This window comes from Topomyia yanbarensis, chromosome 1, assembly GCF_030247195.1.
Source record: "Topomyia yanbarensis strain Yona2022 chromosome 1, ASM3024719v1, whole genome shotgun sequence".
Classification (NCBI taxonomy): Eukaryota; Metazoa; Arthropoda; class Insecta; order Diptera; family Culicidae; genus Topomyia; species Topomyia yanbarensis.
The window spans coordinates 37,386,959-37,402,349 of NC_080670.1; the positions used below are offsets into that span (position 1 = coordinate 37,386,959).

Below are 15,391 nucleotides of genomic sequence, written 5' to 3' on the forward strand. Positions count from 1 at the left end.
AGTTCTAAACAAATCTAAACAGGACAACGTTACTGCGTACTATTTTAATTCTAGTAGTTTCAAAACTAAAAATTTGTTATCTTAACATTCACATTTACTATTTGAATTTTTGGACCAAACATCGCGATCAAGATGGCTGTCATACGCTAATCAGAAGAATTCGAAACGTTAAACCCTAATTATCATGCACGGTCCAATGGTGTACTTGACTATTATTACTTGGCAAATGCATTTCCAATTTCAGTTAGTTCAGTTTGGAGAACAATAATCCGCAAAAATAAAAAAATGCAATAAAAAAAAATGAACAAATGCTTTATTTCCTGGGCATTGTGAGAAATAGAATGTGTGATGCTTTACTTTAGTTAATCTCATAAAATATCAACGTTTGCCCATATACGGCGTCCAAATTGAACATGTGAAAACAGTACTATTAAAAATACCCAATAAATAGGAAATTTCGCGCTTTGTTTATGAAAGCCACCTAAGCTCATCACGGAATATAAAGTTTTTTTTTTACTGGCTAATCCAACGATCAAATGATGGACAGTAAACTCGACATACTTTAGTATTCCCCCATGGCTAAATCAATCTTCATTCCCAAACAACGTCATGCAACTAGGAAGGTCAGATTCCCACATGTTAATTCTGTCAGGTTTGCGCTATATTATGCAACTGCTGTTAAGCGAAACGTCACACAATATTTATTTATTTCTAACCTTCAAATGTCACTTTATCTTTCCAATGGCATTTACAATGTTTCTTTTTATGTTACTATGTTTTAATTGCCGCAAGGTTCTACTGTATCGATTTTGTTGGCTATTTTCGGCAAATTTGAGACTAAGAGAAACGAAAGCAATGTTTCGTAGTTTTCCGTTCTAAGTTTATAACTGATTCGCTCTAGAATACCTATCCGTCTTTCAATTTCATTGTTTTCGTCTCTCTTAGTCTCAAATTTGCCGAAAATAGCCAACAAAATCGATACAGAATGTCTCTTTTTAGAATTCATGGATTTAAACACGGTTCTTCTCTGTCATATTCTGCTTTATCATTTTAAACGCCATTAACTTAACCTTAAGGTGTCCGAGATTTCGCTTTTTTGGAAATTCCGCGCATGATAGTCACTTGCTAATAAATTTTCAGATCAACTTAGACCATCTTGCGTGTGTAGTGCTTCCATTTATTTTGATGGTTTGTTGGCCTAATTTCGTTCAAATTTGGATGTCTTAGAGTGGCATGAATAACCATGCTATGTACATCTATTTACACCTGTTCAATGATGACGTCCCGTTTTTTTCTGCCCCTTGGTGAATTTTCGGCTGTTAAAACGGGGCCACTGACAAACTCGGGAAATAGTTTTTCTTTTTTTTAATAAACAGAACTTTTAAAAATATTCTTTAGTTCTTAGACATAGCTTCATAACCCTTTCTGACTATTTAATATAAATTGCCCTTAAGGGCGCGCAAAATTTAGGAAAAATTAATATTTTTAATTTTACATCTCCAAGATAAGAAATATTTGGTCAAGAAAGGATTTACTCAAATTTTACTTACTTCGTCTGCTAGAGCCCATCAAATAGATTTTCATATGAGACTGACAAAATCTGGTCAAAAAGCTAACAAAATCGGGGCAAAACTTGGCATATAGCTTTTCAAAGTGATGTAAGTTTTCAATTTACTTGTGCAAGCCACGCTTGGAGTTGGACGTTTTCAAAAATGTATGCAGCTACCCGATCGAGCCAAGAGCCTGTAATACCCTAATGCCAATGACGCGTTGCGTTGTTTAACAAGCGGCCACCTTTTAGATCCACTCTGGACGGTTCTGTAACAATCTCTTTGGTTTTTCATTGGATTATGCCATTAAGACAAGCGCTCCATAAGGCTAAAATTCTGGTAACCGCAACCGCAACCGTGGCCAGTTTGTATCAAACCTCCGAACCAGGATATCAATCGTGCCCACTCTCCCCTATCATAGTTGGCATGCCAACTTGGATAGAAAACATGCTGCGCGCTGTATCAATCAGGGCATCAAACCCATAAAAGTGAGTACAACATTCCAACCGAAAAAACATGTATCCAAATGTTTCGGCGTATCAACCTTCCATTAAAGCGCTACAACGTCCGTTTAATTTCAATCCGTTTCACGTCGACGTGATCATGTTTGACATACCTACCCGCGAAGGAGAAAATAGTTGCTGGTTATTTGCCATCCCGCCAAGCCGATCACTTAAACATATCACATGCACACAAATACCCTCCAGTCAGCAATGTTTCATTCACGGTCTAAAGGACACGGCCACTATGTACTCGTGGCATCCTATGCTGGTGTGTGAGGAGGGCTCTCAAAATTCAATATTTATGTAAATGTATACCCAAAGCGATAAGAAAGTAAAACCGTTCAATGCCTGTCTAAGCGCCACCACCCACTGCGATCGGCCGCTATCACTGATAGGGACCCTAATTGGGTGATGTGGGTGTGCGGAAAAATTTTCTTGGTCGTTTTTAATTTTCACCGATTTTCCTTTTCGCTTTCGTGCTCGGATAGTTCTTTCGCGCTTTCGCGACTCCACCGGACAGGACTTGCTGCAGCGAACGCGTGCATGTCTCTGTGTGCTAGAAACTGGTGTGGCGGCGCGGCGGTAGCAACGGCAATGGCGGAGTGAGTGCAACATTGGAATCGCATGTGCTGCGCATCCTCATCAGAGCGCATCAGTGGCGGCCGTCAATTTATCGTTTTTACTTTTTTTTCTGTTTGCGCTACCCGCCGATCTAGGCTGGCGATCTATGTGGGTGCCTAACATATTCGCTGCTGTTTTCTGTCTCCTTGCCGCCGCGGCAGGGTTTGCTTGCTAGAAAATTAGCGAAGCTTGCGAATAGTTTTTCGCTGTTTGCTTGAACATATTGGATTCTGCGACCACCAACCGGATCTGCTGTGGCTTGTTTTGAGGAATTGGCGAGGAAAAAGGTGAGTGCATCAGCCCGCCAACATCTGGTTGAGCTATATGTGCGAATTTTCACGCTCCAAAAAGTTCTAGTTCCTCTCCTATGCAGTTTGTGTGCATATGCACCAACACTAGCGAGACTGCGCGTGTGTGTTGGACGTATGGAAATTGTACATAGGGACACGAAGGGCGTTGGGTGGGTTGGTTTTTGGACGAATAAAATCTGGGCGCGTCTCAAGGAAAGCTATCAGTAGTATAAATGGTTCAAACCGATCCGGATCGGAGGAAGTGCACTGCAATCAATCCATCAATTAGTAGTTTAGTTTAATTTTATAGTCAATTTACACTTACCAAATCACAGAGAAACTAATAAACTATGGCATCCTTCAAGTTAGTGTGTAGTGTGCTTTGTGTTCTGATCGCCATCGAATCCGCCACCGCCGCCGAAGATGGAACCGTGCGTGCCCTGCGGAAAGTGTACTCCCTCTGTGAGGACAGTGATGAACTGCTCAAGTGTATTAAGGTCCAAGCGCTGAAACTGACCGACCGGGCCATTAAACTGCCAAGCGTGAAGCTGATTGACGGTGTGTCAATTCTGAAAAAGACCGATGGTGAGAGCCAAAAGCGTGCCCTGAACGAACCCACGCTCAACGAACTCGAACTGAACAAACTGTCCTCGGCCAAGATCGATGAGCTGCTGTATCAACGTGCCGCCCGCTTCATGGATACTCATCAGCTTTCCTTGAACGTACCACGAATGCTCGCCTCGGGACAGCAGGAAACTGGACGACTGGTCGAGGAAGGCCGAAAGAAGATGAAGAAGTACCTTGGACCATTCCTCGCTGCAATGGCTATCAAGGGAGGTATCCTAACCATGGTCTACCACTCAATTGCTATCGTTGCCGGCAAGGCTCTCATCATCGGTAAAATTGCTCTGGTTATATCCGCCATCATCGGTTTGAAGAAACTGGTCACCCCAGAGGGACACGAAAAGACGACCTACGAAATCGTGAAGCACCCGCATGTCCAACAGAGCCATACCTACTCGTCGAATCATGGTGAGTTCGATAACCACGAATCTGGCCAGTTCCACCGTAGCTTCGGAAACTCCGTCAGCAACGATATGCAAATGCAGGACCGTGCGTACCGAGCCCACGTTCCCAAGAACTAAGCGCTCCCGACCGTCAAACTCTACACATCCAAGGAACCCTCTAACAACCCGTGCTCCAATCGGTCATTAGGATACGAAAAAAAAACCCATGTAGGATTAGAAGAATTTCAGGGATCGCCAGATCCCTGACGTGCGCACACTTCGAGATCTCGTCGATCGGATTTACCACTCCTAGGAATGCAGAAAACGAAAGCTTGCAGCAAGTGGGAAACAATGAAGCACAATGCGGCTGGCTCCAGACCTGGGCCGATCAACCCAATCAGCTTTTTTACCGCTCAAGCAGAACGACCAGCGCGTCGATCGGCTGGTGCCTCACATGAACTAGTTTGATCGCCTGGGCCCAGCCGCCTTGTACGTTATCTTGTATTTATTATTTATTGTAATTGTAATTGTAATTTATTGGATATTTATTTCCCTCTGACCAAAAATTCGTACTTAAGTTATTTGAGTTGTACCATGTAACGCCAGAACAGTAGCGGGAAGTTTTTTTTTCCAGGTAATGTGAAATCTGTCAAATAAAGAAACGTAGCAGCAGCGTGGTGAACCATGCGAAGCGATTTAAATAAATATTCGTTTTTGAATTGTCACACGACTTTTATTCGGGGGAAATGTTAGGTTGATTTGTCAGTCCTTTGAAAAATCCGATGTCTTTGGGCCGTGCGCTGAGCCAATGGGATGATCGAAGGTGTTGGGTAAAGGGTACAGTTGAGGGCAGTTGGTAAATTGATTACTTTGTGCGCAGCTCACCTGGGCTCGATTGCCAACCCCACGTATAGGGTTGGAGATTTTTCTAGTAGAGATTCTTCTAACCAGCGCGAATGACCCTGAGGTTAAGACCTCTATAATAGAAATAATTAAAAGAAGAAAAACGTACAGTCTAATCACAGCAGTGGCATAGGGTCCTGGGGGTCTGGTGAGAAATTTTATATCAGTTTCAATTTTAAAGTAGTTTCAAGCTCAAAACTTAAAACGAATTTTACTTGCAAAACTGATTTTCATTAAATGAGGTTATTACGTATTATGTACTGTACAGTGTTCATTCCAAAATCTAAATTTCAGACCCCCTTCTAAACTTTTTGTCTGGATCCGGCGCTGGATTCACAACTGTGAATCAAATTCGATTTTACGTTAAATCATCACAAAAAAAACATTTTAATCACAAATTTATCATTAACGTTGGCTTTTTTGTGTGTAGAATTTATCTCAGTAAAGATAGCAATTAGAGTAGAGAGAGTAAGGAGGGTAACAACAGTAATGAGAGTAACGAGAACAAAGAAAACAAAGAGATTAATTAGAGTAATGGAAGTAAGGTCAGTAGAGAGAGTAAAGAGAATAAATTAAGTGAATACTGTAACAAAATGTAGGCGTGAGGATAGCAAAGAGAGTAATTATAGTAAAAAGAGTGAATAGAAAAATGGGCGAAAAGTAGTAAAGGGAATGAAGAGTGTGAAGAGAGTGTAGAGAATTGAGACAAAAATAATAGAGCCAAGAGCGAAATAAGATAAAATAAACTAAAACTAATTAATTTAAAATTAAAAAGAGGGGGCGTAGTGAGAGATTTGTGTGAGCAGAAGCAGTGTTGCCGGAGCAGCTAAACTAGTTCACAATTTAATTATATAATTGGACGAAGACGTCATCTATACAATTCTTCTGGTGATCTAATTCGTATTAAGTTATCCGGCAACACTGACTGTGCCCGAACCAACGTATCCTCCTGATTAGTGCTAGTTTGTGTTCACGCCACTTACACGCATATCCAAACTAATAATATTTACGTATATTGTATTAGTTTCACTTAGTTTTTGCTCAATAGTTTCAAGTTGGCTTTAGGCGCACTGATTGTAGGTCTACGATTTCGGTCACTAACGGGTGTTCAAAAAAAAAAATAAGAATGATTTCAATACCTTTCTGTAATTGCAGTAAAGAGCGTAAGTTTTTTTTTTTCTTTCCTAGAGAATTGCTCTCTGGACTCCCTAGGAATGGGTGGCATGTTTCTTTTCGATTGGGTACTATCAGTTCAATCGAAGATGGCGTCGAAACAGCAAGCACTCCGCGAGCGTGTTGTACGGTTTTACGAAACGTATGATCATCGTGGAAAAAAGTTTACGATAGACCACTTTCTAGACGAAAACGAGCCCGTGAGTACAGTTTACCGGATCCTGGCATCCCTGAGTGTGGAGCGGAAGGCCGGTAGTGGCCGTCCGGTGAAGATAATGACGAAGTAGAAGAAGAAGGAAGCACTGAAAAAGCTGTACGACAACAAGGACGGAACGAGTTAGAGTGACGCCGGCTGAAAATATCACTGCCCCCATATCTTGATTCACCGAACCCTCAAGATAGAGAACATCATCTGTCGGAAAAAGACTCGGTCCCCCGAGTACACGGACGAGCAGATAGCGTTCGTGAAATCGCAGTACCGGTGGATGACGAAGAACTACCGCGGGACATTGTTCGTGCTGGACGACGAAACTAATTTTCCGTTTTCGAAGACCCACATTCCAGGAAATGACAGCTACTATTCCAGCAACAAGTCGGTCACACAATGTTAGTTTAAGTATAAATTTGAAAAAAAAAGAAATAAGAAGAGATAGAACAATGAAGTGTTCCGCAAAATTGTAGTACAACCTTTTTCAAGCAACTTTGCTGAGGACGTCATATTTGTAACTTTAATGGTTTTAATTTTACAGCTATTAAAATGTTGTGTGATAGGGTATCCCTAACAAAATCAGTTTTTTCGTTATAACTTTTTAAATAATTTTTTTCCGTCAATAGCGTCTTCACAAAACTTTTAGAGCTTATTAAGACGAATATTATTTATATAGACATATTTGAGATAGCTCATTTAGTTCAAAAGTTATGAGCATTTTTAGCAAAAAAACACAACCTTTTCAAATGTTGATATCTTAAAATGGAGCAAGTGAAATTGATCTCTTCTTTTTGCATTCGAAAGATCACAATTGATAGTATGTTTTATGAAAAAATCTCAGAGGTCGTTTTTGTTTAACTCATTTTATTTTAGTTTGAATATTGAGAATATTACTACTATTTGTAGCATTAAAAGTAAAACGGTCAGTGTAACCTAGCAACTATTTTGAAAATAAGATCAGATATTTAAACAAAATCTCAAATAAAACTGCCCAAGTGTGGCAAAGGACCCACTGAGTTGTTATTTCTCATGTAGTCGTGTATCAATCCATCTGAACAGCGGAGAACGTAGTGTGATGTTTGGCTAGCCATCCTAGTCACACATATTTTAATTTACAGTATCAACTTTGTTAGCTATTTTCGGAAAATTTATGAATAAGAGAAACGAAAGATGTTAAAAATCGAAAAACAGATAGGTATTCTAAAGTTAATCATTCGTAAACTTAGAACGGAAAGCTAGAGCTAGGCAGGATCATATGGGCATGATCGAAAGGAAATGTTAAGAATCGGTGGTCGATGACGACGTTTTGAGAAGGAAACACCAAAGTGGCGTGTTGGAAAGACGACAAATCGTTAAAGAAAAGATCGAGCCTTCGAATTAATGAGCCATTACCCAGTGGAGGCAATTCCAATGATGGCAACGCGACAAGAAAAGTTTTTGCTAAATGGAGTTCGTGAGATCACGGGTTTGAATGCAGATTTATTGGTACGATTGCGTATCATTCTCGCCGTTATCAATAGCAAAGCAAAAATGAACGCCCAAGTTTTTGCAGGCTATTTGGAAGCAACGAGAATGATTTACGATCACGAGTACGGTTGGTTCCTCTATCTCCAACCCTTCATAAACTTTTGGTACTTGGTTCGTCTATCGTCAAGCAAGCTTTTCTTCCTGTTGGTAGCGTATGTTCCATGTTGATGTCCGAATCTTTTTCAAAAACAAAAATATAAAAAAAACCAACACAATACTCTTGTTCGACATTAATTTTTACGTAAGAAACAACTCACTTGATGTTTTTTACGTTGATTAAATGTAATATACTGAGGACGAAAGACAATTCGTTTCCGCAGAACAACACGCGAAAACATAAACGACATCGTAACTAATACAGCTGCTTCACGGCAACAGCCGAAATGATAGTCGTCAACGATGCTCTCTACCGTGTATCTAATTCACGCAACATGAGCTACCTCTGCAATAACATTGCAAAGATACTGCCCTATACTTATTGTACACCCGTACCTGTTTGACCCCATTCTACTCTATGTATTTCTATGGTTTTCTCGAAACTTGCGGATAGACTTATTCCTCGTTTCTAAGGCCTTTTCACTGAGGCGTTAGAAACGAGGAATAAGTCTATCCGCAAGTTTCGAGAAAACCATTCAAGAAAATTTAGCAGCGTTGCCAATATTAAAGATGTATTAAAAAAATTACTGCTTACTTCGGACCCTATGATCTTGTTGAAAAATAGGTCAAATAATGTTCCAGATTTCTAGATCTTCCGGATGCTACCCGGATCTTGATTACTCGTGACAAATTAACAGCATACCGCCGCACTTAAGCAGGGTGCTGGGAAGGTTTTCCGATTCCCAAATGGATTCTACCAAGGCTGTGACTAAAATAATAATTCAGCGGACTCTTCGCCACATTATGACGTAGTGCTGGAAAGGTTTTCCGCGGCTCAGGCGGAACGAAATACATCGGAAACAACTCAGCGGGCCCTTCGCCACACTCGAGAGGTTTTATTTGAGATGTTGTTTATCTATCTGATCTTATTTTCAAAATAGTTGCTAGGTTACACTGACCGTTTTACTTTTAATGCTACAAATAGTAGTAATATTCTCAATATTCAAACTAAAATAAAATGAGTTAAACAAAAATGACCTCTGAGATTTTTTCATAATACATATTATCAATTGTGATCTTTCGAATGCAAAAAGAAGAAATCAATTTCACTTGCTCCATTTTAAGATATCAACATTTGAAAAGGTTGTGTTTTTTTGCTAAAAATGCTCATAACTTTTGAACTAAATGAGCTATCTCAAATATGTCTATATAAATAATATTCGTCTTAATAAGCTCTAAAAGTTTTGTGAAGACGCTATTGACGGAAAAAAATTATTTAAAAAGTTATAACGAAAAAACTGATTTTGTTAGGGATACCCTATCACACAACATTTTAATAGCTGTAAAATTAAAACCATTAAAGTTACAAATATGACGTCCTCAGCAAAGTTGCTTGAAAAAGGTTGTACTACAATTTTTCGGAACACTTTATTGTTCTATCTCTTCTTATTTCGAAAATAATTTCCAGATCGTACAAACAATAAGGATCACCCTAATGTCACCCATCTCAAAAGATGCCCCAATTGACACAGATTATTTGTTCCGAAGACATGAAATCTGTAGAATTAGTAGTTTAGTCACAAATGTTTTTGTCATCCTAAATTCTCGATTCGGACCACTGTGCAATGGCATGTATGGGAAACAGATGACCATCGAATTTAATAACTGAATGCACCACAACAGCATTAGCAACTCAAAAAAATCTCTTTGCAAAATTTTAGTGCAATCGGACACGATTAAGGGGTTGCGCGAAACGGCAATAATGCAAAAATTTGCAGCCGTGAAAAAACACAAAGGACCCTTAGAATATCCAGAAATTGAATTCGAATTTTGAATGCTAAATAGCTTAGAATGTAATGAGACGTCGAGATCTACTGCCGCCTTGATAATTTTTTTAAGATAACCTTTATATAAACTTTGTCGATTTGAGTTGATAATGGGGTTTGAAAAGGCTGGTTTTATACGTCTTAGAAATGCATGAGGCAACTGATCTGGTGTTTTCTCGCAAAAAAATTGTTCTGACAAAATTTTCCTCTCTGGCACTTTTAATTTTTAAACTGAGATACTTAAATATAAATAAAAAATTGAATTCACATCAGATTTAGACATTTCATGGACTTCTAAAATATTTTGCATACAAAAAATTGAAAGCTGTGTTTTTAAACTCAAATCCCATCTCAATTCAAACGTTTTTCTTGCACCACAAACGCATTTTTTCAACATTACACCAGATCTCGATACTTCGGTTGGCAAAGCATGAGGCCAATCTATGTAGCCATTCACTTCTGATTCAGAACTCCTAACCCTTAACTCCACGCGGTGTCAACCGGGATACATGCCACCATTTGCCGTTTTTGCTTAAACTTGGGACTGGGTCGGGTTCTATCCCCAACCGCCATCAGTTCGTTCACTTCGATAAGTTGACGGATTGGAGCCTGCCTCAGTTTCGTTTCGAGCGGGAGTGGCATTAGCGAAGATCAACTAGGATCTGTGAATCCTTCGGTTGAGTTAATGGTTATTTTGGGCAGCTCAAAATTATTTCTTGTTTTTTTGTAGGTTCGGTTTGTATACAACCCTCGATTAATATTTTTTCTCAATAAATATTTGTTCGGAAATTAGTCCCAATACAACTTTAATCTGACTAGAATTGATGATCACGGGTAAATGCGGACTGAAAATTCGCCGCGTCTGTTTTTATTAATCTAATTTCCAGTTCCTACTAACAAGCCGGTTTATCAGGTTAACGATCCTTTGTATTTCCCTTCAATGTTCGATATTATCGTTCCTATACGTGTATTTCTCAAACAATCCGACATGGAAAATAGGAAATACTTTCCTTGATTTAAAACATTTTGAGTTTTCTTACTCTCTGTCTGTACAACGTGTTATCACTCGGTAGTTTTCAACCCAATATATGTATCGTAGAGAAGGAATAGCGAAATTCGTCTGAATACTGTCGCAATAAATAGTGATCCGACCCATTATGCAGAAAAATTAGCTATTCTAGGCAATACTCCCACTGTCGGCTGTGTGGAGTTCAAATTGCTTTTGTTTAGAAAAAAAGGATACTCTCGGTAGCCGGCTACCCAGAGTTTAACCCTCAAAAAGGCAAGGGGTCTCAGAGGCCCGACTAATTACAGTTCTGTAGTTTCAATGAACTTGTAATTTGAAATACAAATGATCGAGCAAACGCTCGTTTTCGATTCTCTCACTGATAAAACGACAAAAAAGAGGTTTTTGATTGCATTGGGTTTTAGGAGCGATGTTTCTTGACGTCCGAATTTTAGCTTGCCTTTTTGAGTGCTAAAAAGAACCAAAAACTAAAAAGATATTTTCTTTTTCCAGTGATCGTGCACTAGAAAACTAACTAAACTACTAAGTAATAATCTATGTTTTACATGTCGCATTGCTTGCTTGGAGCGAATCCTACACCTTACGCCCTTTCAAACCACCAACTCCGCGACACCTATGGAAGAGTCGTCTACCTTCCGTTAAGTAGGTGTTGCATCAACACTTCCCGTCTACCTTATCCTTTATCCTTCCCCGTGAACGATGGAGATCGGGGCGTTCGGCAATGATGGTTTTAATATGGGTCGGATTGGTATGAATTTCTACTTACCACTTCCTAAGTAACTCTTATTAGATAATCAGCTGTCAAACATGATGAAGTTAGTGTGCAATCTGCCAAAATCATCGTCACAATGCAACGAAACGCATTAAACAAGATTTCGACGCTTCAGGACATTATTTTTGATTGCGCTCAAATTTTTCATTTTTCCAATTTTTTGAGGTGCCAATACTTTTGAGGTGTGTCCGGTTTGATAACTCACGATGACCATAAATATTGGCACTCTACCGTATATCAAGAATACTGAAGATACAATTTTAGGAATTTGGAACTGATTGATTAAGTTTTACACATATTCTTTGTTCCAGTTTCTAATAAAATAGGTTGCATCCAGCTCTGTTTCAAATTCAGACTTGTCTTTCAGATTATATCACCCATGATCCCTGTCACTTCCTTCATATTCTTCAGTTTTCACTTTGCGTCTGGTTCTAGGCCCGTTCATGAATAAACTTTCCTGAAATTACCCAAATGATCCTAAAGTAAATATCGTACAAGATTCGTCAGCAACGACTCATTTAAAATCGAACGCATTGAACTTGGTTCGACCATATATTATCTTATTTTGTATCAAAGGTTAGTATTCTAATATTCCGCCAGACGCGGAAATATTCAGCTGTGTCAGATATCTCGAAACTTCGTCTGGATAAAATCATTGTTGTGATATTTTGTCTGCAGCAAACAAATGACGTTTCCGGCGACACGACTATTAAGAAGAACTAACGCGTTTACACGTCCGCTCACAAAGTTGAGATCGATGGTGTAGTTATCGATTCGAACTTGGCCTGCGTGGATCTACTAAAGGACGGGATTGACTGTTTCAAGGACCCCTTGATCCAGTGAGCGAAAATTTTGAATGTCAATCGCACCGGACGGGACAAAATGGTGTGCCCCTTCAAACTAGTGTCGACTTTGGTGAGACTGCTGTGCGTCTTCATCGGCAAGGATCGTCTGCATTAGTTATGGAATTTACGTTTCAACTTCGACTCATCCGAATCCAACACTAACTTAGTGACAGGACTGAACTAGCGCCGGATTGACGCTAGGTCGAATGATTCTGGACTCACGGTAGCTTTCTGGCATCTTTGGTAGAGTCTCAGTTATGCGCCTCTTTGCTGTCTACTTTGGTTTTTATTTTCAGTTCGACTTTCAAACAATTTTATGTGTACCTGAGAATGATACTTCTATCCTGACATATTTAATGACTTCACTTCATTTATTTTATAAAGCAGATCAAGATTTTTGCGCCTCCTTGAGGTTGGCGGGCTTGGCGGGGGCCAACCTGGCCAACGGCATGCTACAGTTCTGAGTGGAAATATTTTGTAACAAAAAACTTCCAATGTCCAGAAGTATACACCCAGTTTTTTTCTGTTTTTTGGGCTCGCAATCTCATTTTTGAACATTGAGCTGTTCACGCATAGTTCGAGATGAGCGCAACGCTCACGAAAAAAATTGATGACACAAACTCACACGCAAAGAAGCTTCGTTAATATTTGGTTTCGTATTATTCTTCTATACCTCACATTCCAACCACCCGCCCATCACAAGCAATCTCATCATCATAGCTGCTGCACCGCATTTTGTTTGGTTTCATTCTTTTCTCCGCTGCTATAAATAGCTCATGACCTGAAAATTCTAGCAAAAAGAAATCCTGCTATCAAATATCTAGATTAGAGCCGTTGTGTAGTAAAATGGTATACATAAGCTTCACACTAATGATAAGTTTGGATCCCCGCCGATGGTTTCGCAGCATCGTCGTTGACGCATTTTGCGTTGTACCATTTCCCCGCTGTTTATTAATATTCTGTTTGTATGCATGTATTGGGCACTAAGCCTTACTAGAAGAAAAAAAAAAGATGAACGGGTAGCATCAGGAATGGAACCAATAAACATCTACTCGCTGAAACGTCTATTTACTCCCTAGGCCATAACGACACATGATGAGTAGTTGTTCAAATGAGCTATATAAACTTCTCATCATTGCAGCAGCGATCACAAATGGGACAGCATGGGAACGCTGGTACCCATGTGCTATTCAAGTTATCTCTGCACTGTGTAGCCAACAGCGGGTAGCTATGGGGAACGATATTGTATTGCACAAGTATGAGTTTGGTTAAACACTAGCGCATCATTTGGGAGTTCGAGAGCGAAAAAAACAGATGCATTTCCGCTCCCAAAGATTCGTTTTGGGTGTAGTGATTTTGTTCTGCGTGCAGTGTATGAAAGGTAAGATTCACTAACACTACTAAATAAAACACCATTTTCTTGGAAAGTTTGTTCAACCTTAATATTTTTCGATAAGGAACATGCTGGTGATGGTACCTACTGTCGTGATAAAGGATTGGAACAGGCTTATTCGATAGGTAGGTACTGTACTGCATTTAAAACAGATAACTTCGCGATTATGTGTGGGGTACAACTGGTTCTTCAACCAACTTGTCAGGTTAAGTTATAAATTTCTGTTCCGATAGTCAAATTGCGATCAAGATCCTTAGCTTTTTACAATTTACTACAATCACTATTTTCAAAAAGTTAAATAAACGCACTGCGATTTTTTATTGGTTGTGGTTTGAAGACTCAAATGTGAACATAAAAATGATAAAACGATAATAGTTATTTTGCCGTGAACTTTGTATGCGTACGTAATAACCGGAAGGTTAAATCTGTTGAGTCTCTTACCCAATCGGCAGCAGCAACAGTCGGTTGGTCGGCTGTGGTGCGAATCTAATTGTTGCTTGGCATGGATCAACTTTTCACCTTCTCATTTTAAATAAAAAAAAATTTATATCTGATTTAACTCCTAAATGTAAATCATATATTTTCAATAATCTTTTGTGAATTAGTGAAATTTCTAAAGTATCTCTTTTATCAACTATTTTGCGAAGTGACATGTTTCGTAAGAACTGATCATACGACCATGCTGGTAGTTTCCTATTCGTAATAAGAAGAGAAAAAACTCAAACACGAAATCAATTAAATCACGTAACCCACAATCAACGCGCTTTTCACACAACAAATCACACAATTACGAATGGGGAAACCAATCAAGCTCGTTGAAGGCGCCATTGTTTCCAGCGAGCGCACGTCGTATGCACTTTCCCTCTCCCCTCCTCCCCCCATGACCAACCAAACCCAACCGATCGACCGTATATACCGCAAAAGGTGAAAATTCCTGCGATCCGCATCGGTTCAACGACCCGCTAGTTCTCGCTGGTGCTGCCAACTCCTTTCAGCTTTCCGTGAAACGTGATACTTTTGCCTAGGATCAGATCGATTTAGCAAATTCTCGCCCCGATTGTACCGAGGCCATCTCGGGGGTCCACTGGAGTTCCGTCAGTATCGGTCGGTCTGCACCCTGACTTTAAGCCAATGCACAGATGCTATTCCTTTCTATTGCAACGATCAATCTTCCGATAAAAACCTCCATCGATAATTACCATCTCTCGAAAACTACTAGGAACAGGCACTCGCGGTCGCTACGGCATTCCAAAGCAGAATTCCATTCCCGGCAGGTTGGTGGCAGGAGTTTTCACTCTTCAATCATTTGCCACCAATCCATCAACGACAGCCGATGCACATTTGCACACGGGACAACAAATGTACACTGCTGCCACATCGTCCGGGACGGAACTTGCGGATGTATGTTTTTTGTGTTGTAAATTTCCATGCGATTCAAACAGTAAAAGTTGTGTCGTTGAAAATAGTAGTGGTACTACTAGCTAGTGACGTGATCTTGACCTGTGCGAGGGTAATTGCGAAGGTCAAATTTCACTTTGATTGCAGTGTTTCCCTTGTAAATTTAGCCGCAACAAACAAGGTGCACATGTTATTTGGGTTCAGTAGATCAATTGCGACGTAGTCGCTGATAGACACAGCGTTCAACAAGTG

The 15,391-nt window shown here is 39.7% G+C and overlaps 1 protein-coding gene across 1 annotated transcript; it reads left to right on the top strand.

Annotated features, from left to right (window-relative positions):
• Positions 1 to 3,295: 3,295 nt before the first annotated feature.
• Positions 3,296 to 4,441, top strand: LOC131676284 (uncharacterized). The gene has a single exon (XM_058955403.1). The coding sequence runs from the start codon at positions 3,315 to 3,317 to the stop codon at positions 4,107 to 4,109; it is 795 nt and encodes a 264-aa protein (XP_058811386.1). The 5' UTR covers positions 3,296 to 3,314; the 3' UTR covers positions 4,110 to 4,441.
• The last annotated feature ends 10,950 nt before the right edge of the window (positions 4,442 to 15,391 follow it).